Consider the following 25,095-nt stretch of genomic DNA (forward strand, 5'->3'; position numbering starts at 1 on the left):
TGACACACCCATTCAAACCAGGTCACACCTATTCCAACAAAGCTACATTTTCAGATGATGCTACTCCCTGGTCCAAGGATATACAAACCATCACATTCCACTTCTTGGTCCCCATAGACTTGTTGAAAAACATGAGTCTATGCACGCCATACTTAAACATAGCATAATGCCAAATGCATTTAGTCCAACTTTCAAAGTCCTCATAGTCTATAGTAGTCGAAACAATGTTAAGAGTCCAAAGTTCAAGGTCTCTTCTGAGATTCATTCAACTTAATTAACTGTAATCCCCAAAGCAAGGCAGGAAACCATCTGGGCAAACTCCAAACTCTGTATCTCCATGGCTGATGTCAAAGCAGTCTTCAGATCTCCACTCCTTTTTCATCTTTGTTGACTGCAACAAACTGCTTTCTCCTGGGCTGGTTCCACTCCCTGTTAGCAGATTTCCTCAGCATGTATCCCATGGCTCTGGCATCTTTAACATCTTTGAGTCACCAAGGCAATTTCAATGTTATAGCTTCTTGTTTCAGTGTCTGGGATTCCACTTGATCTTTTGGACTCCTCCTAAGGGCTGGCATCACTTTTCCAGCTCTGCCCTCTCTAGCACTCTAAGCTCAGTTTGATCCACTCCACTACGGCTGCTGTTCTTGGTGATCATCCCATGGTAGTGACATCTCCAATACACTGGGGTGTTCCACTCCAACTAGGCTTCACCAATGGCCTCTCATAGGCTCGCTTCAGGGTGACAAGCCTCAAATCCTTTGCATGACCCCTTCAGTCCTGGGCCATCAACTACAACTGAGGCTTCACCTTCTCCAATGGCCTTTCCTGGCCTCTCACAGTGATAAGCCTCAGCTTCTCTCCATGATCCCTTCATTCCTTCACAATCAGAACCACCTGAGTGACTCTTACACATTACCAAGTCCAGCCACAGCATGAGGTACAACCTTGGGTATCTCTGGAACACAGCTTCTTTGTGCTCCCAGAAAACAATTTCCAGAAGATTTCACCTCAGTGATGCTGGTCTCTTCTTAATCACTGCTAATTCCTTAGCTCCAGCTAACCAGCATCAATTTTCCCAGTAGTTCCTTCCATTCTTAACTATAGAGCCAGAGCCACATGGCTGAAGCTGCCGAGTTCTGCTACGTACAGGAACTAGAACATGATCCCCTTGTACTATTACATTATCACTAGCTTTATGTTTTCTAAATCCTTCACTGCCTAAGCTTGGCTATCCCGGTTCCTGCTCTGTAGATTGACCTTAAATGCAGAGATCAGCATGTCTGTCTCATGGGATTAAAGGTGTGTTACCACCATGCCTGGTTCTAAATTCATCTGGGTAGGGTCTTGCCCATAGTTCCCACTCCCTTAATCTGTTATTTCCTAAAACACAGGATTTGCTCCATTTCACTTCCTGGTATGCCTTTAATACTTGAACCATATATTTTATATTTTGCCTTTCTAAGCTTGCTATGCTTGTTCAAACTTCTCTTTGTGAGACTTAACCAGAGAACAAAGTCTCTGCTGGGCTTTTTTGAAACTTCCTTTGTCAATGCAATTGACCTTAGCCTCAGGCAGACTCTTCAGACAAGGGTAAAAAGTAGAGGCATTTTTCACCAAAATACCACAAAAACAGTCTTAATGCCACAAACTGAAAGTCTTCTCCTTTGAAATTTCTTGGGCCAGGTCAACACAGTTCAAATTACTCCCAGCAACTAAGTCTTCCATATTCCTACTAGGATGACCCATTAAGCCCCATTTAAAGCATTTCATTGCTTTCCAAATAAAAAGTCCCCAAATCCACATTCTTTCAAATAAAAGCATGGTCAGGCCTATCACAGAAATACCCCACTCTGAGTACCAACTTCTGTATTAGTCAGAGTTTTACTGCTGTGAACAGACACCATGACCAAAGCAAGTATTATCAAAAAAAAAAAAAAAAAAAAAAAAACAACATTTAATTGGGGCTGGCTTACAGGTTCAGAGGTTCAGTCCATTATCTTCAAGGTGGGAGCATGGCAGTATCCAGGAAGGCATGGTGCAGGAGGAGCTGAGAGTTCTATGTCTTCATCCAAAGACTGCTAGTGGAAGACTTACTTCCAGGCAACTTGGGTGAGGATCTTATACCCACACCCACAGTGACACACCCATTCCAACCAGGTCACACCTAGTCCAGCAAGGCTACACCTTCAGATGGTGCTACTCTCTGATCCAAGGATATACAAACCATATTTTACTAATATTAATTAGCTAATATTTTACTGCTTAAACATAACAAAATAATTAGAGCTATCCTCACACATATTGTTTAGAAGGTTTATTAGCTTAAGATCTATAAACATTCTTTCTTATACACAATGTCTAATATGGGTCACATCTTAACACAAATAAAATAGTGTGTTGGTTATAAATATTTTATAAACATGTATATGGTTGTTGTAGATTTGGTTTAATGCTCATACTATGTTAGTTGTGTTCCCAAAATTACACAAGAGCCCAACATGTAAGATGCTGAGGGTCCCTGCCCCAAGTTGGTTAAGATTGGTAAATAAAGTTGCTGGAAGACAATGGCTGCTCAGAGAGACAGAGGTGGGACTTTAGGATTTGCTGGCAAGAGAACCAAGAGAAGAAGCAGAATCACCATACTGTGAAAGGAATAAGATGCAGGCTTGAGATCTGCAGAAGACAGATTACCAATCATGTAAGAGTTGGAGAAGAGCATTCCCAGGTGACCCCCAGTTGGATCTGTAGTAGCAAAGATGGAATATAGATTTTAGTAAATAATAATTTAGGAGTATCAGAGGGAAGCCATTAGCAATGTGAAAGTTTGCAAGTGGCCCAGTCATTGAGCTGTTTAAGGAACATTTAAATATAAGGCTCTCCCTCTCCCTCTCCCTCTCCCTCTCCCTCTCCCTCTCCCTCTCCCTCTCCCTCTCCCTCTCCCTCTCCCTCTCCCTCTCCCTCTCCCTCTCCCTCTCCCTCTCCCTCTCCCTCTCCCTCTCCCTCTCCCTCTCCCTCTCCCTCTCCCTCTCCCTCTCCCTCTCCCTCTCCCTCTCCCTCTCCCTCTCCCTCTCCCTCTCCCTCCCTCTCTCTCTCTCTCTCTCTGTGTCTTTCATTTAGGAATCTAGCAAATTGGGGCAAGTAGCAAGGAACTTGAACCTCATTTGATGCTGGGAGATTACAGCAGATTAATCATCTACAACAACATCTGGTAAAGAAAATTTCTCCAGATTGTATCCAAGTCTCAACGGTGTTTTCATCCACAAGGAATCAGAAGAATTAAATTTTCTTGCTTTCTATTTTCTTAAATTACTTATTGGCTATTCAAAGGTCTTCAGGATGACATTGGTTTTATCTTTATTTTACCTCAGTGTCTCTAAGACTGAATTATATTGAGGTACCACCAGGGCTTCCTACTTAATTGTTTTTTTATATAAAAAAATTGACATTACATTCTTTTTGAAAGAAAGGGTTTCAGTCAATTTTTTCTTGATTATTAATTTATTTTGAGTACACTTAATATTTCCTTTTCCATATTTTAATGGTTATTACACTTATTTACATTTTAAATGTATCCCATTTCCCAGTTTCTCCTCCACAAACCTTCTATTCCCCTCCCAAATCCTCTGCCTCTATGAATGTGCCCTCCCACATTCCCACCAACTCCCACCTTAGTGACAAAGCCTTCCCTACACTAGGTCATCGAGTCTCCCCAGGGCCAAGGGGCTCCACTTCCATTAATACCATATAAGGCATTTGTCTGTTACCAGCTGGAGCCATAGGTACCCCAAGTATACTCTTCTTCATTCTTTTAACAAAGGCTGTGTCTTCTGGGATATCACAAGGTTGCAGGAAAATGATAGGTGCTCTATTTGTAAATGATCTTTCTGACATTCAATTTAATATTCTTCCAAGACAAAGCAATAAATACTGTTTTATTCAATGTATACTTTATGGTATCACAACATTAATAACATTTTCTGAAGTATATTAAAATAAATATAGCATTGTTTTGCAGCAGTTTAATTATTAAATCATAGGAGTGTTTACACCTGCCTTGAAAAAAATTACTTTAAACTTTCCTTTGCCCAGATATATAATCTGGTTTCCACTACAGAATCTATTTCATGGTTAATTTGAAATATATCCTGCTGACTTAAAATAAGATGTTGATGATGTTGCTCTTTTCTTATGTACAAACTACAATATAGTTATTGCTCTAGAGTTCAAAATAAAACCAGGAGTGATATTGAAGACTATATAATCTTTCTGGAAATTTGCCTCAGATAAAAGCTGTGCCTGATTTATAGGAAAGTACAGATTTAATCACTCTAAAATCTTGTAAGATACAGCTTTAGCCACGTTAGAAGCAGGAAGTTCAAGTTGGGTGGGAAGTTGATTGTAGTTGTCAGTGTGTGCAGGCGTGTGTGGAGGGTGGGGTCTAGGTCTATAGTCACACATCAGTTCTTATAGAGGCCAGAGGAGGGTTTCAACTCTTCTGGAATTAGATTTATAGGCAGTTGCATGTATAAGTTTACTTCCTAGAATCCACTTATGGTTGAAAAACAGCAAGCTCTGAAGTACTGGATTGTCTTTCTTGCTCCCACGTCCAGTTTTTGAAGTAGAACAATTAAGATGGCCACCATACAACATTTCAGTGTCTTGTTTCTCTTCCAGAGCCAAGGCTTCGTCAAAAAAATGTCTATTGAGACTCTGAGAAGTTTTGCTGGTTGGCATCATGATCACCACCTTAAACTTGTTACAAATTATAATTCTTGAACTTCAGTCATATGAAATCAGAAACTCTGGATCTGATTTGCCAACATATGTTGTTGTTGTTGTTGTTGTTGTTGTTGTTGTTGTTTTTGTTTACAAGCAATCTGAGAACTTCAGATGGGTTGCTTAATTGATAATACGATTTACTTTTTCTTAAAGACTTCTAGAACAATTGATAAATGCCATCCGACTTTATGCCCATACTTCTGTGCTTTAAAAAGGTTGAATGTACAACAGAAACCCATGTTTCCTGTGATGCCTTTTCTTCTGAAAAGAAAGTCAGCTGCCTTGAATTGTTACAAGACATTCCCAGATACCAAGTTCTCAGCACATATGGAATACTACGGAGGGGAGGGGCAAGTGTGTGTAGAAGAGCTGTAAAACTAGCAGCAATGGCAAGTGAGTAAAGCAAGGATAGAAGAGAAGCAAAAATGTACTTTTTTTTTTTTTTTTCAGGAGTGGGTTTTTAAGCACAGAGCAGGATAGATTTTCCTATGGTGAGTTGGTAAATCCTGAGTGGACATATTAGTCAAAAAATAAATTTTGATGATTGGACCTTGGTATTTGTCTCAAAAATGATTCACTGACCATATAAGGGGATAGACATTGTGAGCTAGTTTGGGAAATGCAATGAATTTCGTAAGGGAGAGGACAAGAGCTAAAAGGGCAAAACCTGTCTTCTATGTTTGCCATGATTGCATCTACATTTGCCATGCATTTGCTGTGAAAGCTCCTACAAATTCCTCATCTAATGCCATGAATAAGATAAAATATGATGGACAGTAATGTTCGTGCAAGACAGGAGTTATTTTGATTATTCAACAGTTCAGAGTACTTGGTAATCTTGCTAACATATAATTTATTTTCAGACTATTCTTCTAAGGTACTTACTTTTAAGACAAATTCCAGCAATCGTGTTTTATTTAGGTTACCCTAAAAGCAGGAATTTAGATAAAAATGTAGGTGAATTCAATGAACTTTGGCAGTGATACCATTGTCAACTGTAAGAAGAAAATAGCAATGAGACAGGTATGAAAGAATACAATATCGATTTTTTATTAGATAATTTTTTATTTACATGTCAAATGTTATCCGATTTCCATGTATCCCCTCTAAAAACACCCTCATCCTATACCCTCCCCCTCCCCCTCCTCATCAACCCACTCATTCCCGCTTCCTCGCCCTAGCATTCGTTTCTGTAGATAGACTCACACCAAGGTGTTTTATATTATTTGTGACTATTGTGAAGGGCAATGTTCCCCTAACTTCTCTCTCAGCTTGTTTATCCTTTGTGTAGAGGAAGGCCACTGATTTGTTTGAGTTAATTTTATATCCATCCACTTTGCTGAAGTTGTTTATCAGATTGAGGAGTTATCTGATGGAATTTTTAGGGTCACTTATATATACTCTCATATCATCTGCAAATAGTGACAATTTGACTTGCTCCTTTCCAGTTTGTATCCCTTTGATATCCTTTTGTGGTCTAATTGCTCTGGCTACGACTTCAAGAACTACATTGAATAGGTAGCGAGAGAGTGGGCAGCCTTGTCTAGTCCCTAATTTTAGTGGGATTGCTTCAAGTTTCTCTCCATTTAGTTTGATGTTGGCTGCTGGTTTGCTGTATATTGCTTTTACTATATTGAGACATGGGCCTTGAATTCATGATTTTTCCAAGACTTTTATCATGAAGGAATTTTGGACTTTGGCAAATGTTTTCTCAGTGTCTAATGAGATGATCGTGTGGTTTTTGTCTCTCAGTTTGCTTATAAAGTGGATTACATTAATGGATTTCCAAATGTTGAGTGAGCCCTTCACCCTGGGATGAAGCCTACTTGTTCATGATGGATGATTGTTTAGATGTGTTCTTGGATTCAGTTGACAAGAATATTATTGAGTATTTTTGCATCATTATTCATGAGGAAAATTGCTCTGAAGTTCTCTTTCTTTGTTGGATCTTTGTGTAGTTTAGTTATCAGAGTAATTATGGCTTCAGAGAACAAATTGGATAGAGTACCTTCTGTTTTGTGGAATAGTTTGAGGAGTATGGTATTAGATCTTCTTTGAAGATCTGATAGAAGTCCTCACTAAAGCCATCAGGACCTGGGTTTGTTTTGGTTGGAAGACTATTAATGACTGCTTCTATTTCTTTAGGGATTGTAGGACTGTTTATGTCATTAATCAAATCCTGATTTAATTTTGTACCTATTATTTGTCTAGAAAATTGTTCATTTCATCCAGGTTATCCAGTTTTGTTGAGTATAGGCTTTTGTAGTAGGATCTGTGGATTTTTTTTTTTTTTTGATTTCTGTTTCTTTTGTTATTTCTCCCTTTTCATTTCCGATTTTGTTAATTAGGATATTGTCCCTGTGCCCTTTAGTTAGTCTGGCTAAGGGTTTATCTATTTTGTTGATCTTTTTCACAGAACCAGCTCCTGGTTTTGTTGATTTTATAGTTTTATTTTGTTTCCACTTGGTTGATTTCAGCCCTGAGTTTGATTATTTACGCCTTTTGGTTGAATTTGCTTCTTTTTGTTCTAAAGCTTTCAGGTGTTCTGACAAGCTGTTAGTTTATGGTCGCTCCAATTTATTTTTGGAGTCACTCAGAGCTATGAGTTTTCCTCTTAGGACTGCTTTTATTGTGCCCCATAAGTTTGAGTATGTTATTGTTTCATTTTCATTAAACTCTAAAAATTCTTTAATTTCTTTCTTTATTGCTCCCTTACCAAGTTATCATTAAGTAGAGCATTGTTTGCCTTCTATATGGATATGGACTTTCCATTATTTTTGCTGGTATTGAAGATTAGCCTTAGACCATGGTGATCTAATAGGATGCAAGAGATTATATCAGTTTTCTTATATGTGTTGAGGCCTGTTTGTTGACCAAGTATATGGTCAATTTTGAGAAGGTACCATGAGGTGCTGAGAAGAAGGTATATCCTTTTGTTTTAGGATAAAATGTTATGTAGATATCTGTTAAATCCATTTGCTTTATAACTTCTATTAGTTTCATTGTGTCCCTGTTTAGTTTTTGTTTCCAGGATATGTCCATTGCTAAGGGTGATGTGTTGAAGTCTCCCACTATTATTGCATGCTGTGCAATGTGTGCTTTGAGCTTCACTAAAGCTTCTTTTATGAATATCGATGCCCTTGCATTTGGAGTATAGGTGTTCAGAACTGAGAGTTCATCATGGTAGATTTTATGTTTGATGAGTATGAAGTGCCCATCCTTATCTTTTTTGATAACTTTAGGTTGACTGTCGATTATTTCTTGGGAATATTTGCTTAGAAAATTGTTTTCCAGCCTTTTACTCTGAGGTAGTGTCTGTCTTTGTCACTGAGGTGGATTTCCTGTATGCAGCAAAATGTTGGGTCCTGATTATGTAGCCAGTCTGTTCGTCTATGTCTTTGTATTCGGGAACTGAGTTTATTGGTATTAAGAGATAGTAAGGAAAAGTCATTGTTGATTCCTGTTTTTTTGTTGTTAGAGTTGGAATTCTGTTATGTGGCTATCTTCTTTTAGGTTTGTTGAAAGATTACTTTCTTGCCTTTTCTAGGGCATAGTTTCCCTCCTGTGTTGACATTTTCCCTTTATTATCCTTTGGAGGGCTAGGTTAAGGGAAATATATTGTGTAAATCTGGCTACGTCATGGACTATCTTGGCTTTTTCATCTATGGTAATTGAGAGTTTTGCTGGGTATACTCCTATGGGCTGGCATTTGTGTTCTTTTAGGTTCTGTCTGACATCTGTCCAGGATCTTCTGGCTTTCATAGTCTCTGGTGAGAAATATGACGTAATTGTAGTAGGTCTGCCTTTATATATTACTTGACTTTTGTCTCTTACTGATTTTAATATTTTATATTTATTAAGTGAATTTATTGTTCTGATTATTATATGTTGGAAGTAATTTCTTTTCTGGTCCAGTCAACGTGGAGTTCTGTAGGCTTCTTGTATGTTCATGGGCATCTCTTTCTTTAGGTCAGGGAGGTTTTCTTCTATAATTTTAATATATATTACTATATAATATATAGTAATTAATATATAATATTTAAAAATTAAATATATAATGTATAATATATTAATTAATATATAATATTTAATGTATTAATATATTATTATAATCTAAACAGTCTTATATCTCCCAAAGAAATAGAAGCAGTCATTAATAGTCTACCAACCAAAAAAAGCACAAGACCAGATGGGTTTAGTGAAGAGTTCTATCAGACCTTCAAAGATGTAATCCCGGTTCTTCACAAACTATTCCACAAAATAGAAGTAGATGGTACTCTCCCCAACTCATTCTATGAAGCCACAATTACTCTGATACCTAAACCACAAAAAGACCCAACGAAGATAGAGAACTTCAGACCAATTTTCCTTATGAATATCGAGGCAAAAAACTTCAATAAAGTTCTCACTAACCGAATCCAAGAACACATCAAAACAATCATCCATCCTGACCGAGTAGGTTTCATCCCAGGCATGCAGGGATGGTTCAATATAAGGAAATCCATCAACCTAATCCAGTATATAAACAAGCTCAAAGACAAAAAACACATGATCATCTCATTAGATAAAGAAAAAGCATTTGCCAAAATCCAACACCCATTCATGATAAAAGTCTTGGAAAGATCAGGAATTCAACACCCATACATAACCATGATAAAAGCAATCTACAGCAAATCAGTAGCCAAGATCAAACGAAATGGTGAGAAGCTGGAAGCAATCCCACTAAAATCAGGGACTAGACAAGGCTGCCCACTTTCTCCCTAATTATTCAACATAGTACTTGAAGTCCTAGCCAGAGCAATTAGACAACAAAAGGAGATCAAGGGGATACAAATTGGAAAAGATGAAGTCAAAATATCACTTTTTGCAGATGATATGTTAGTATATATAAGTGACCCTAAAAATTCCATCAGAGAACTCCTAAACCTGATAAACAGCTTCGGTGAAGTAGCTGGATATAAAATTAACTCAAACAAATCAATGGCTTTCTCTACACATAGGATAAACAGGCTGAGAAAGAACTTAGGGAAACAACACCCTTCTCAATAGTCGCAAATAATATAAAATACCTTGGCGTGACTCTAACTAAGGAAGTGAAAGATCTGTATTATAAGAACTGCAAGTCTCTGGAGAAAGATATTAAAGAAGATCTAAGAAGATGGAAAGATCTCCCATGCTCATGGATTGGCAGGATCAACATTGTAAAAATGGCTATCTTGCCAAAAGCAATCTACAGATTCAATGCAATCCCCATCAAAATTCCAACTCAATTCTTCAACGAATTAGAAAGTGCAATCAGCAAATTCATCCAGAATAACAAAAAACCTAGGATAGCAAAAACTCTTCTCAAGGATAAAAGAACTTCTGGTGGAATCACCATGACTGACCTAAATTTGTACTGCAGAGCAATTGTGATTAAAAACTGCATGGTACTGGTATATCAACAGACAAATAGACCAATGGAATAGAATGGAAGACCCAGAAATGAACCCACACACCTATGGTCACTTGACCTTTGGCAAGGGAGCAAAAACCATCCAGTGGAAAAAAGACAGCATTTTCAACAAATGGTGGTGGCACAACTGGCGGTTTTCATGTAGAAGAATGGGAATTGATCCATTCCTATCTCCTTGTACTAAGATCAAATCTAATTGGATTAAGGAACTCCACATAAAACCAGAGACACTGAAACTTATTGAGGAGAGGGTAGGGACAACCCTTGAAGATATGGGCACAGGGGAAAAATTCCTCAATAGAACAGCAATGGCTTGTGCTGTAAGATCGAGAATTGACAAATGGGACCTCATGAAACTGCAAAGCTTCTGCGAGGTAAAAGACACCATCAATAAGACAAAAAAGCCACCAACAGATTGGGAAAGGATCTTTACCTATCCTAAATCAGATAGGGGACTAATATCCAATATATATAAAGAACTCAAGAAGGTGGACTCCAGAAAATCAAATAACCCCATTAAAAATGGGGCTCAGAGTTAAAAAAAGAATTCTCACCTGAGGAATACCGAATGGCTCAGAAGCACCTGAAAAAAAATGTTCAACATCCGTAATCATCAGAGAAATGCAAATCAAAGCAATCCTGATATTCCACCTCACACCAGTCAGAATGGCTAAGATCAAAAATTCAGGTGACAGCAGATGCTGGCAAGGATGTGGAGAAAGAGGAACACTCCTCCATTGTTGGTGGGATTCCAAGCTTTTACAACCACTCTGGAAATCAGTCTGGCAGTTCCTCAGAAAACTAGATATAGTACTACCAGAAGATCCTGCAATACCTCTCCTGGGTATATATCCAGAAGAAGTTCCAACCAGTAAGAAGAACACATGTTCCACTATGTTCATAGCAGCCTTATTCATAATAGCCAGAAGCTGGAACGAACCCAGATACCCCTCAACAGAGGAATGGATACAGAAAATGTGGTACATTTACACAATGTAGTACTACTCCGCTATTAAAAAGAATGAATTTATGAAATTCTTAGGCAAATGGATGAACCTGGAGGGTATCATCCTGAGTAAGGTAACCCAATCACAAAGGAACTCACCCAATATGTACTCACTGATAAGTGGATATTAGCCCAAAACTTAGGATACCCAAGATATAAGATACAATTTGCTAAACGCATGAAACTCAAGGAGAACGAAAACCAAAGTGTGGACACTTTGTCCCTTCTTAGAATTTGGAACAAAACACCCATGGAAGGAGTTACAGAGGCAAAGTTTGAAGTTGTGTCAAAAGGATGGACCATCTAGAGCCTGCCATATCCAGGGTTCCATCCCATAAGCAGCTTCCAAACGCTGACACCATTGCATATACTAGCAAGACTTTGCTGAAAGGACCCAGATATAGCTGTCTCTTGTGAGACTATGCCAGGGCCTAGCAAACACAGAAGTGGATGCTCACAGTCAGCTATTGGATGGATCACAGGGCCCCCAGTGGAGGAGCTAGAGAAAGTACCCAAGGAGCTAAAGGGATCTGCAAAGCTATAGGTAGAACAACATTATGAACTAACGAGTACCCCAGAGCTCTTGACTCTAGCTGCATATATATCAAAAGATTGCCCATTGGACTTGCAAACTTTATATGCCCCAGTACAGGGGAACGCCAGGGCCAAAAAGCGGAGTGGGTGTGTAGGGGAGTGGGTGGGGGAGTATGGGGGAATTTTGGGATAGCATTGGAAATGTAAATGAGGAAAATACCTAATAAAAATTACATATAAAAAAATAAGAGTGTTCAGGAACATGTAGTGAGAAGGATAATTTTAAGACTATATTACCATTATTAGTATTTGATAAATATTAAGCCAGGACTATTTCTTAATTTTTTGTTCATTTCTAATTTTTGAGAGGTTGAAAAAAACTATATTAGAGGCCTGAAGCTACAACTCTTTTTTCCCTTTTCTTTTTAATGACAGAGTCTTATTATTTATCCCTAAGCTGGCTTGGAATTCACAGAGATCCACCTGCCTCTGCCTCCCTTTTGCAGAGACTTAAAGCAACCACATTTGGAATAATATGTACATATTATAATGTGATAAACAAATCTCTTGGCTCAATCTCTAATATTACAAAAAAATTAAAACCACATGAGAAACTAAAAAAATAAATAAATCTTATTCTCATCTATACTTATTATCCTTATGTTTGGTCTTCTTATTATGTCCTGGATTTCGTGGATGTTTTGAGTTATGATCTTTTTGCATTTTGCATTTTATTTGATTGTTGTGTCCATGTTTTCTATTGAATATTCTGCATCTGAGATTTTCTCTTCCATTTCTTCTATTCTGTTGCTGATGCTCCCGTCTATGGTTCCTGATTTCTTTCCTAGGATTTCTATCTCCAGAGTTGACTCCCTTTGGGTTTTCTTTATTGTTTCTACTTCCATTTTTAGCTCTTCTATGGTTTTGTTCAATTCACTCACCTGTTTGGTTGTGTTTTCCTGAAATTCCTTAAGGGATTTTTGTGTTTCCTTTTTAAGGACTTTTACTTGTTTAGCTGTGTTCTCCTGTATTTCTTTAAGGGAGTTGTTATGTACTTCTTAAAATCCTCTACCAGCATCATGAGATATGATTTAAAACAAATCTTTCTTTTCCATTGTGTATCCAGGGCTGGCTGTGTTGGGAGTACTGGGTTCTGATGATGCCAAATAGTCTTGGTTTCTGTTGGTAAGATTCTGGTGGTTGCCTTTGCCATCTGGTAATCTCTGGTGTTAGTTGTTCTTGCTGTCTCTGGCTGAATCTTGTTCCTCCGGTGAGTCTCTATGACCATGTCAGCACTCCTGGGAGACTAGCTCTCTCCTGTTGCGACCAGTGCACAGAAAGCTGTGGAACTGTCCACCCCCTGGGTGCAGATGTATGCCTGGAGGAGCCTGTCCCAGCTGCTCTGCCACTTCTATGCACTCTTGACTGGTTCTCCTTTAGAGAGTCACCTGAGAGAAAATGGAGATCACCCCTGAGTACTTGGGTAATAGCAATTCCAGGAGGCAAGCTCTCCTCTGGCAGGGAAGGTGCACTGAGGGCTGAGGATCAGCCTCATCTGATTGCAGATGTAGGCCAGTAGAACCCTTTCCCAACTGTTGTCCTGCTTCTGTGGTCTGTTCCCTATGTTTTCTTTCTTTTTTCTCCCTATATTTTGTTTTGAAATATGTTGGAAGAATGTCTGAGTAGTTGGGAAAATTGCAGGAAAAAAATGGAGGTACTTAAGAAACAAACAATTAAACGGCTGAAATAGAAAAACAAAAGTGGTCACTCTCCTTTCTGAAAGGGTTGCAGAGTTGGATGTGCAACTGGATAGTTTTCAGGTGACGATAGAAGTACTTAAGAGGCAAGTTGCAGACACTGACAAAGATAAAATAAAACGTTTCAGCAGTAGCAACTGAGCAAGAGCATGGTAGTTTCCAACAGAAAGAAAAAGGGAAAGAAGGAATGAAACTGGTCAGGAGGGTGGTCAGATCAGAGAAAAGTAAAAAAACTGGGATAACGCTGTGATAAACAGCCTATTCCAAGAAAGGGGATTAATTTTGAACCAGTTGTCCCACCAGAATTCAGGGAGGTGTGGTCTGGCTTAGTAAGATCATCATCAGCTTTTCTAGTAATCATACAGCATATGCTTGGTAATGGTGTGGGAAAAAGTTATTACAAGATAAAGGAGTGTCCTATAAAAATGATAGATCTAAGGCAGTTTAAAAAGGTCATGATGTCATGTAGGCTGCACTAGCCTTATCTGAAATAAATTCTAAGTTACTGGGCTACTCAAAATAGAATTATTCCCCAAGACTGGAATGGATTGATTCTATAGCCTGATCCCCAGTTGCAATGAGTAATATGATGTGGGAAACAAGCCACAAATATTGAGCAGTAAAGTAGATTGAAGGGAATGAATAAAAAAAAAAACCACCAGTTGCTATGTGAATGGTAGTACTCTGATATATAAGAACAGATTCAATTTGTAAATGGTACTATAATAACATTTAGTGTCGTTAAGAGCTTGGGGCCAAGATGAGGAAACCAAGGAAACAGTCCACCTCATTTACAAGGATTATATAAGGCTCTAGGGAAACCTTTACTGAAATTTTACAAAGATTAGTCTCAGCTGTGAATGAAGCCAAATCATATTTTTACACAAAGCAAGTGTTGATAGAGATCATGGTGTTTGAAAATACTGAATATAAAAAGTTATTAGATCATTAAAGCTGCAGGTAGCCCCAATGGCTGAATGAGTAAGAGATGAGGCCAATATTGGTTCTAAAATGTACCATGCTAATATAATAGGTTAAACGTTGTGGGTTTCCCAGCTCTTGGAGTTTTAAGTGATATACTCTATGAGGGCAATGGTAGCAGACATGTAGAACAGGAGGTTCAGAAGTCCTGTAAGTAAATACACTGAACGACCACACAGAAATGCCTTGTCAGTAGGTAGATAGAAGTTTTACTTAGGGTGATTAAAAGCTTATAAAGTTTGGGGGAACTGAAGACAGGGACACCCAGGACGGAGAAAAGTCATTACTTTGGGGTTTCAGCTATGTGGCATACCTCATTCACATTGGGAAGCTAATTTCTTGAATCTCAGGTGCTGGCTGAATTGGTTTTTACACAAGGAAGAAATTTGATCCTATAAATTACTTGAGGCTATATGACATTCTTAAGGTAGAGATGAGTGAAGGGACTTAGAATACCCCAGACTAGGTCAGTGAAGGAGAAACTATGTTAATGAAGAGAGTTTTCCATTATGAGAAGAACCCCAGAAAGCCATCCAGGCAATAGTAGACTTTAACCTTTATTAGCAGAGTTTCCCCTCAAAGCTATAGTTAAGGGTCCTGATATCAAAATGTCCAGTGCTTTAATTGCAAGAAATGTGGTCACTTGCAAAAGGACTTTGACCAAGCCACCAAAGGTCTCAGATCTCAAAATGGCCGGTGCTTTAATTCTAGAAACTGTGATTATTGGCAACAAAATTGTGAACAAGGCATTTGTAAGGACAATGTTTTTTCTAAATAAAAACCTGCAAGAAGACCTAGGCTTCTACGGTTGTACAGGTGATCTGTCAGGTTTGCCACTGGGTGAGTTAATAAAGGTCCAAAGTAAGACAACCAAGGAAAACTCTTCTTGTCAGGAAATGGCCTTGGGGGCCTAGCTCAGGCCAATGAAGCAAATATTATGAGCTATTGCTGCCAAAGGGAGTAACATGCAGACCAAAAAGCCTCCACTTGGCATTGGATATTTAATGCACATTACTGCAAGCAGCAGAGCTCTTGACTTAGTCACAGGTAAACATCTCTCTCATTCAATTGCTGAAAATTTAATATCATAAAATAACTCCTGTTCTCAGGTCTTAAGGATGATCTTGGAAGGAGGGGATTGAATTTGCAAAGATGTATTCTGCACCCAGAAGTTATAAGTGAAGATTTCAAAAAAGAAAGTAAAATTATAACCTACATAAAAAGATAGCTGCAATTTAATGTGGATTATATGTTTTCTGAGTTGTTACTGTTTCCTTACATCAAGAGTAAAACCACTCATGAAGAGAGTGTAGGGGGCTTGGAAGTACTTAGTAAATTCTATGGATATATAAGATTTGGTGGATATGGCAGTTGATGTACCTATCATATCACAAAAAGGATGGAATTCAGAATGGCCAGTTTTAAATGTTTGTATACAGATTCTAGGTATTTAAAAGTTATCTTAGAAAAAAACAAACCATGAGATGTGATAAATATGTGAGAATGGAAAGTCAAATAGGACTGTTAATGCCTTAAGTTGCTGATATACCCTTAAATTTATGAGGAAGTAATCTTTTAAAACAGTGTGCTACCTAGATTAATATTCCTGTAATCCCAGCCACAGCCCCTAATGAAATGAAAAGTCAAATGATAGATGCTTATTGCGAAAGGTATTGATATATGTCATCAAAACAATCCCAGGCTGTTCACCTTGTTCAAATATAGGATATAAAGGCCATTGGTCTTCTAAATTTTATGTGGAGGAGCACTGGTTAAATAACGATGTTTTTACCATTAAAATGCTTTACTGGCAAGTCTATAGCCAGATCAATGGCCCATAAATAAGGAAAAATTACAGGTACTTGAGCAGCTGGTACAATAGGGGTTGAAGGCTCAACATATATAAAAGCCTAGTAGCCCATGCAATTCTTCTGAATTTGTTATATAAAAAGGACACAAAGGAAATGAAAAATGTCAGAAGATTTAAGAGCACTGAGTAGAGTAAACCAATCAGTGGGTCTGTTAGAGCCAAGAATTTCTTTACCTTCTTCATTACTTAATTGCCTATGATTATAATTTTGTTACTGTCCACTTGCATGAGAAGATGAGGAAAGATTTGCTTTCATAGCATCTACTGAAAATAATGCTCAATCCATAAAAAGACATCAGTGGAACATTCTGCCATGGGGAATGTTAAACAGTCTAAATTTTGTCAATATTTTGTACAACAATCACTACATTTTATTCATGGGATATTTCCTCAGTCCATTGTTTGTCATTACATAGTTAATATTTTCTGGAATGATTCTGACACAGTTACATTGGAGAAAATATTTACGGAAACACAAAAAAAAATCTGCCATGTTGGGGGCTACATATTGCTCCTAAATAATGACACAGAGCTGGTTCTATTAACTCTTTGGGTTTTAAAATAACTCAACAAAAATTCAACCACAAAAGGAGAGATCAATTACAAAGCTTTCATTTTTTTCCAAAATTAATGGGAGATATTAATTCCCAATTGCCCATCATTGGATTAACTACTCAAGAGATAAGTGATTTGTTTCAAGTGCTGCAAAAAAGATTCAGACTTAGGTAATCTAGGACAGCTGTTAGTGGATTTTTATTTTGTGTCTTACTTAGCTAGCTCACAAATAATTGAGATTGGATCATTACATTTCATTAACATGCTTTAAAAAGGATAACGGTTGAGCAGTATGTCTCGATTTTAATCCTCTACAATAAAGTGACTCCCTCCTAGGCAAATTTCCCAAGACACTGTTTATGGCTTTCTCTCCTCTAGCTGTTTTCTCTGGGTGTCTCCTAGACTCTCTCCTCATGGCTAAATTCAGGTTTTCTCTCTACACCTCCTCTCCTGGCTGACAGGAAGTCCAGCCTTATTCTCTCCCCCTTCTCAGTACTAGCTATTAAACTTTTTTTATTCCCCCTACCCAATACATAGTAATGTTCCCCTCTTCCCTTCCCTGACCCTTTGACACTCAGGTACCTCCCACAGCCCCCTTGTGATTGCTTTCTTCTCCCTCCCTTGTGGGATTGAGGCAACCTTACTTGGGCCCTGTGACTTGCTAAACCTTTTGAGTTCTGTGAATTGTATCTTGGGTATTGTGTACTTTGGGGGGCTAATATTCACTTATATCTGAAGACCTGAGGGCCCAGAATGAAGGAAAATAGGCAACCTTGGGAGATGGGATGTGGGGGACCCTCTAGAAGGTATCAGATACCTGGGAGGTGAAAGACTTTCAGACTTCAAAGGGAGAGAACTTAGATGAAATGCCCTCAGTGAGAAGAAGGAACTTGAAGAACCCACCTCCATTAGAAAGACAGAACATCAAGTGAGGGATGGGATTGTCATTCCACAGTCAAAGACTCTGACCCAGAATTGTCCCTGTCTGAAAGAACTGCTGGGACAAAAATGGAGAAGAATCTGAGGAAAAGGAGGTCCAGCACAGGCCCAAATTGGGATCTAGCTCAAGGGGAGGCCCCAAGGTCTGATGGTATTACTGATGCTATGGTGTGCTCACAAAAAAATGGCCTATCATAACTGTCCTCAAAAAGACTCAACAAGCAGTTGAAGGGGTCAGAAACAGATATTCACACCCAACCAATGGACAGAAGCTACTGACTGCTGTGGTTGAATTATGGAAAAGCTGGAAGAAGCTGAGAAGGAGTGCAACCCTGTAGGAGGACCAGAAGTCTCAACTAACCTGAATCTCTGAGATCTCTCAAACACTGAGCCACCAACCAGGCAGCATATACCAGCTAATATAAATCCCAAAACACATATACAGCAGATGACTGCTGAGTTTGATCCCATTCAGAGAAGATGCACCTAACCCTTAAGAGACTAGAGGCCCCAGGGATTGAGAAGGTCTAGTGGGGTCTCAAGTGGGGGTGTTGAGATATCCTCCTGGAGATGGGGAGAGGAGGTATGGGATGTGGATCGGGAGAGGGACAAAATATTGACTGTAAAAAAGACTAAATAATTTTTAAAAGTTATTTATTTTAAAAACAAATTTTTTGACACATCAAGGAACAATTAATAGCTGGAGTTTACAAAAGATTGATAGAGGAGAATCTGTGTATAAGTACTGTAACCAGAAATAGGTCAGAAGGATATCAACATTTGAATTGTCACACAGTGCACAATAACATTATGACTTCAACTACAGAAATGTAGCAGATAAATGTAAACTTTAATAGAAAAGAGACTGCAAGATGCTTATGTGGATCACATAGCTTCCAAACTTGATTATATTTTGGTTATTTTGCTTTAAAGTCATTCTCTTATTGACAAGAAATATAGTATTATGGAATGGTTTTTCTTAGCACACAAAGTAAAAAAATTAAAGATTTACATAGTAAAAATTCTGATGTCATCATAAAAGTTAGAAGAAAACTATATAAATTGTTAGAAACAGACATGGCAGAAAGATCCATTATCCTTATAGAATGCCATATGGGTAATCAATGACAATTGGCAACGAATTTTAGCATCCAAGGCAAGAAAAGTGACACATCTTACATTTTCATTCATATTTAACTCTTTATTGTAACCTTATTTAATTACTCATAAATTAATCCAATACAACATAATATTATATGTGATCAATATATTATAATGAAGTATAGCTGATTTCAGGATAAAAGATAAATTCTCATTGTTGGTCCCAGAACTGTCTTAGATATTTCAACAGATGTTGATGTATATTTTGAATATCCTTATGTGAAATTTACATATTTATAACAAATCATATTGCATATAAATAAGCAAGTTCTCCTTCAATCCAAATTACAAATTACTAACTCTCTCATGCTTTAAAAAGACATTCTATCATGGGGAACAAAATACCCATGGACAGAGTTTAGAGAGACAAAGTTTGGAGCTGAGACAGAAGAAAGGACCATCCATAGATTGCCCGACCTGGGGATGCATTCCATAGGCAACCATGAAACCCAGACACTATTTCATATGCCAGCAAGATTTTGCTGACAGGATCCTAATATAGCTGTCTCTTGAGAGGGTATGCCAGTGCCTGCCAAATACAGAAGTGGATGCTCACAGTCATCTATTGGATGGAACACAGGACTCCTAATAAGGAGTTAGAGAAAGTACCCAACGAGCTAAAGGGGTCTGCAATCCTATAGGAGGAACAACAATATGAACTAAGCAGTACCCCCCCCCAGAGCTTATATCTCTAGTTGCATATGTAGCAGAGAATGCCCTAGGCGGCCATCAGTAGGAGGAGAGGCCCTTGGGCTTGTGAAAACTATATGTCCCAGTACAGGGGAATTACAGGGTCAGGAAACAGGAGTGGGTGGGTTGGGGGCAGGGCGTAGGTAGGGTATAGGGGATTTTCAGAGAAGAAACTAGGAAAGGGGATAGCATTTGAAATGTAAATGGAGAAAATATCTAATAAAAAAAAAAAGACATCCTATCTAGCTACAAGTACATGCACATACATGTTTCCAGGATGTCATTATATATTATGGTTTTTTTTGCTATTTAACTGATCAAAGTATTTAAAAATAATGCTTAATAAAATAATATGTTTTCATCTTTTCTCATACTCTTTTTGGTATTTAATGATAAGTTCCTCAATTTCTCATATAGAATAATGCATGTTTATGTTTAAGAAAAATTAAGAGGGCAGTTAAAAAAAATCCACATAAATAAATCTATAAACCAACAGAAGAGTTTACAAAAAGCAGTTCCTACTTAACAGTGTATAATCACCCTTCTCACAAGAATTGGAAAAACATAAGGATATTTTTTATTTTTATTTTTTTAAATGTAAGGATTTATTTCACAAGTCACATTTTTTTAAAAAAAATGGATGAACGTTTACTATGTAATTTTCATGACAATTAGCTTGAAACAACATAATTGTATTATAAACTAAACGATTGTTATAGCACTTAATAAAGTAAGTATTGGTAAATGTACTAACATCATGGAGTATTACATTTTTTTCTAAGCAGAGCATCCATATTTTTTAATACTATCCAAGATCAACCATTGCCTAGCATAATTAGGAAAAACACAAATAACAACATATTTTTATAAGAACATATATTAAAAAAAGAAAAGTGAGTTTTGTACAGGTAATGAATTACAGGAAAAGCCTATAATTTGTTAACTATTTTAAATAATGTCTACTTGAATTTACTTTGATATAAAAATGTTCCTGAATAGGTTACCTAATGCCCCCTTTACATCCTTATTTCTCAGGGTATAGATGAAAGGGTTCAGTGTAGGAGTTACTACTCCATAGAAGAGAGCCATGAACTTGGGTTGGTCTTTTGTAATAGAGGAGGGAGGCTGAAGATACATACTAATGGCTGGACCATAGAACAAGAGAACTACAATGAGATGAGAGGAACATGTCCCAAAGGCCTTTTTTCTTCCTTCTATTGATTTGATTTTAAAGACAGCATGTCCAATACTAGCATAGGAGGCAAGAATTAAACACAGAGGAACAGCTAAAAGAAAACTGCATACGATTGAGAGAGCAAGCTCATTAGTCTCTTTTTCACCACAAGCAATTTTTATTAGAATTGGAATCTCACACATTAAGTGATCCATTTTATTGTGGCCACAAAGAGGCAATTGCAGTGTGACAGTGACCTCTGAGACAGCATAGAAAATTCCAGTCAGCCACACAGAGGACACTAACAGGACACAGTTGCGCTGATTCATTATGAGGGTGTAGTGCAGTGGTTTGCAGATGGCCACATATCGGTCAAAGGACATAAGAGCCAGGAGGACAGACTCTGTACACCCCATTGTGTGGAAGAAATAAAGCTGGACTACACACTTCATGTAGCTGATGGTCTTTGTAGCGCCCCAAAGATTAATTAACATCTGAGGTACAATGCTTGTGGTGTAGCACATGTCCAGAAAGGAGAGGTTGGTGAGGAAGAAATACATGGGGCTATGTAGACAGGGGTCTAATATAGACACGAGAATAATGGCAATGTTTCCAGTCATGGCTGTGGGGTATGTTACCAGAAGAATAATAAAGAGAGGAAGTTCTAGCCAAGGACGGTCTGCAAAACCCAGCAGAATAAACTCTTCTGGGTGACTTTTATTGATCAATGCCATTCCTTGCAGTCTAATTCACCTATAGTAAAGAAGTATCAAGAAAGTTGGTGTTATAAGTATAGCAAAGCCTCATGATTCATTGTCTATAGCTATAGAAACCAGGGTTGCATTCCAATTTCGAAATGTCATGAAGAGATGGTTAGGAGACACATAAATCCATATAGAGCTTTGTGCCAAAGACAGAGGACCTGGATTTTACTATCAGTAATTAGGTAAAAATATTGGCAAGGGAAGCTATAGTTTGTAATCTGTAATTCTATAATCTCAGTTCTAATTAAGAGAAAACTGTTTTTTTGTTTTGTTTTGTTTTGTTTTGTTTTGTTTTTGTTCTGTTTTGTTTTTCTGGAGACTGCTGATGAGTTAGTGTAGCTGAGTTGATGAGCTACATTTTTAGAGAGTGTCACAGTCTCCAAACATAAAGTAGAAATCAAATATTGAAAAAACTTGGCATGGACTCTGGATTTTATATGTACAACACACCCACACAATAGAAACATGTATGCATACCTATTCTTATACATATATATTCCTCCATGCTCACAAAATAATGTGATAAATGAGGATTTAGTTTCTACTTCTGATTCAAACTTGAAAGTAATTTCGAGTTATCTGACTGTACATGTGGCATAACATTTAGGAAATACTTTAAAAGCAGTGATGAAGGCATTACTGAAATATCATAGAAATATTTCCAGGAATCAGTCAGAGAAGTTGGAAGAAAGAGCTCTGAGATCTTAATATTGTAAGTTGGCTGGTCCATTTCTACATTCTGGGACTAATTATCAAATCTTCTCCATTTGCAATGGATACATTTGAGATATACACAATCCTCCTTTATATACTTGAAATTAAACAAGTAGTAAAAACACTGTTGACAGATTTCTTCATATTTGTACAGTTATTAAAAAATCCCCTATTATAAGGCAAATGAGTTTAGCCTCAATTATAGTGTTGTTCTTTTGTGTCATATATGTGCTTTATTGTATTTCTATTTAGGGGAAGCTTTGACATTCAATAATTTGTGATAAATTATTATTAACTTATTCATCTTCTAGATGTATTTATTTGTCAACTAAGTTCAATGCTTTCTTTTACTATAAAAATTGGGCCAACACACAGAGACATATTGTTTTTTTGTCATTCACACTGATATTATAAGTATATTTTATGTCCAAGTATTTTTTGTCAACATATATCGTAATTCAGACATTGTGACCTTCAAATCCCAGTAATTTTGTACTTACTGGATGTATGCCAGTACTTTATAGCTGCAGTAAATGCCAAAACAATAAGATCAAGAAGAAGAATAAAACAGTACTTTGAAGGTTATAAAGGTTTATGTACACATTTTATTTATGAGTGTTTCATACAAACTCATCTCTGAAATAAAATGAATATTTAAATGTTATGTTAAGATAACATTCCATTGCCCAAATCTGAGTTACTTCTCAACACAATCAGCGTCTTCATTGCATATTATTTTCTTGCAGTTAGAAGCAGATCTCAGTCTTTGGTTTATTGAAAACCCAGGGCCATTTTGTGAGCTTTCATGAGACCCACTCAGACTAAGATATGAATCATGTCCTCTGATTACACATTATCCTACATAAGATGCATAAATAAAAAACAGAAAACAAAGAATTCTATATGCTAGAAAAGTAATAATTCAACAACTTATTTTTAGCTTAATTTTTAAACCTTATCTTTCTGATTTGGATGTTTGGTTCCAATATATGCCTGTGTACCACATGTGTGTCTGATACTCACAGAGGCCAAAAATGGCAAAGGATACATAGAACTGAGATTAATGATGATTGTGTGCCCCCATGTGAATGCTGGGAATAGAATCCAGTTCCTCTATAGGAGCAGTCAATATTATTAACTGCTGATCCACCTGTCCAATCCCTCAAGAAATTAATGGTTTTTTATGAAAGGCATGCTAACAAGGTTTTCTCACCTTTGAAATATTTTCGCACTTTTTCCCAAATAATAAGAGAATCTTATTTCTGCTTTTTAAGATATATAAATTCCTTTTCCTCCAATCCTCCCATTTACGCATGCGCACGCGCGCGCGCACACACACACACACATACACACACACACACACACTTCCCATTTTCCCCATATCCACTGCTGCTATGTTCCCCTTCAGAAAAGAGCAATGATAGCTGCATAACAAGGTGCAATAAGATTTGGCACAAACCTTCACATCAAGGCTAGATAAGGCAACTCCAAAGGGAATAATGAGTCCAACAGGGAGGCAAAGAGTCAGAGACACCCCACTCCCACTCTTAGGATTCCAACCAAAAATGGATGAAGATAGAAAAAAGAAAATCATCCAAGAAAAGCAACCCAGACTCAGAAAGGCAAACATGATATCCCTACTCAACAATAACTGGATAATAACTGTTAAGTAAAGAATAATAACACTTATAATCCACAGGTCCAGAGAAGTTAGATAAAGAGGAATGGTTTAAGGGAGATGCATAATATTCCCTGGGAATGGGAAATGGAATAGATTTTGTAGGTGGACTGGAATGGGAGAAAAAAAGAAGCTTTAGTTTTCTTATTCAGTGATGTAACACAATTTCAAATCACAAGGATATATCCATCAAGAGTGTTTAAAATCACTGATCAAAACCAGACTGTATTTCTGTTGAATGCTGTCCATATGTCAACTTGCATTTTCATACCAACATATTACATTCATATTCTGTTCGATAAGACACATACCATTTTGCTTATATTTGCAGTATTTTGGCCTTTGTAGGTTGTAAAAAGCTGTCTTTAGTTTTAAACTCCCTTAATTAAAAATAATTTTACCATACCCAAAAGCGTTAGATGAAACAAATATACAAAATCAATCTTATTTTAAACATGTTTTTTATATGATCAAATGGCTAAACATTAATACTTCTCTCAGGTAATCAATATATGAGAAATACATTTCTTATAGAAACTTAGATGATTCTTTTGGTTTCAGTGATAGAATGAGAAAGAAATGTGTTAAAACTTAAAGTCTAGTTGTTCCTAAAGCCACTCAAATAGGTATAGCCAAAATTTATGAAAGGCTTTTTGAGATAAAGCTGTCTTTCCTGTGTACTAATCATATACTGCAGCCCACACTTTCCACCTTTCCTAGGACTGCATCTACTAGGAGTGCATGTCCTAGGAAATACAGGTGTCGGTGTCCCACTTACCTTATTTTGATAAACTCCCTTTATTTGTTTAAAAAAATAGTTTTAAGGAAAGATATTTCAGTTTTTTTTTTCACAGGACAGAGATATTCTAGTATGAAGATGATAGTTTAAGATTTGCTTCAGAACTCTCAGGTTTTTAGATCATACAAAGAAGCAAAAAGGAGGGAAAGCTCACGTTAGGAAAATAATAATAGAGAATACCAAGAAGGCTTTTATGTCATCATGTTTCTTTGCTATTCCCAAGAGTCCTGTGCATTGTT

General features: G+C 37.3%; 1 protein-coding gene across 1 annotated transcript; it reads right to left on the minus strand.

The window, feature by feature from the left end:
* Positions 1-20,696: 20,696 nt before the first annotated feature.
* On the minus strand, positions 20,697-21,635 carry LOC110284251 (olfactory receptor 2B11-like). The gene has a single exon (XM_085832679.1). The coding sequence runs from the start codon at positions 21,633-21,635 to the stop codon at positions 20,697-20,699; it is 939 nt and encodes a 312-aa protein (XP_085688805.1).
* Positions 21,636-25,095: the final 3,460 nt, after the last annotated feature.

Source organism: Mus caroli, unplaced genomic scaffold (genome assembly GCF_978045245.1).
Source record: "Mus caroli unplaced genomic scaffold, Mus_caroli_1 scaffold_18, whole genome shotgun sequence".
Lineage (NCBI taxonomy): Eukaryota > Metazoa > Chordata > Mammalia > Rodentia > Muridae > Mus > Mus caroli.

Excerpts from the sequence above, each read along its gene's own strand:
- LOC110284251 (XM_085832679.1), bottom strand. The coding sequence starts at position 21,635 with ATGGCATTGATCAATAAAAGTCACCCAGAAGAGTTTATTCTGCTGGGT.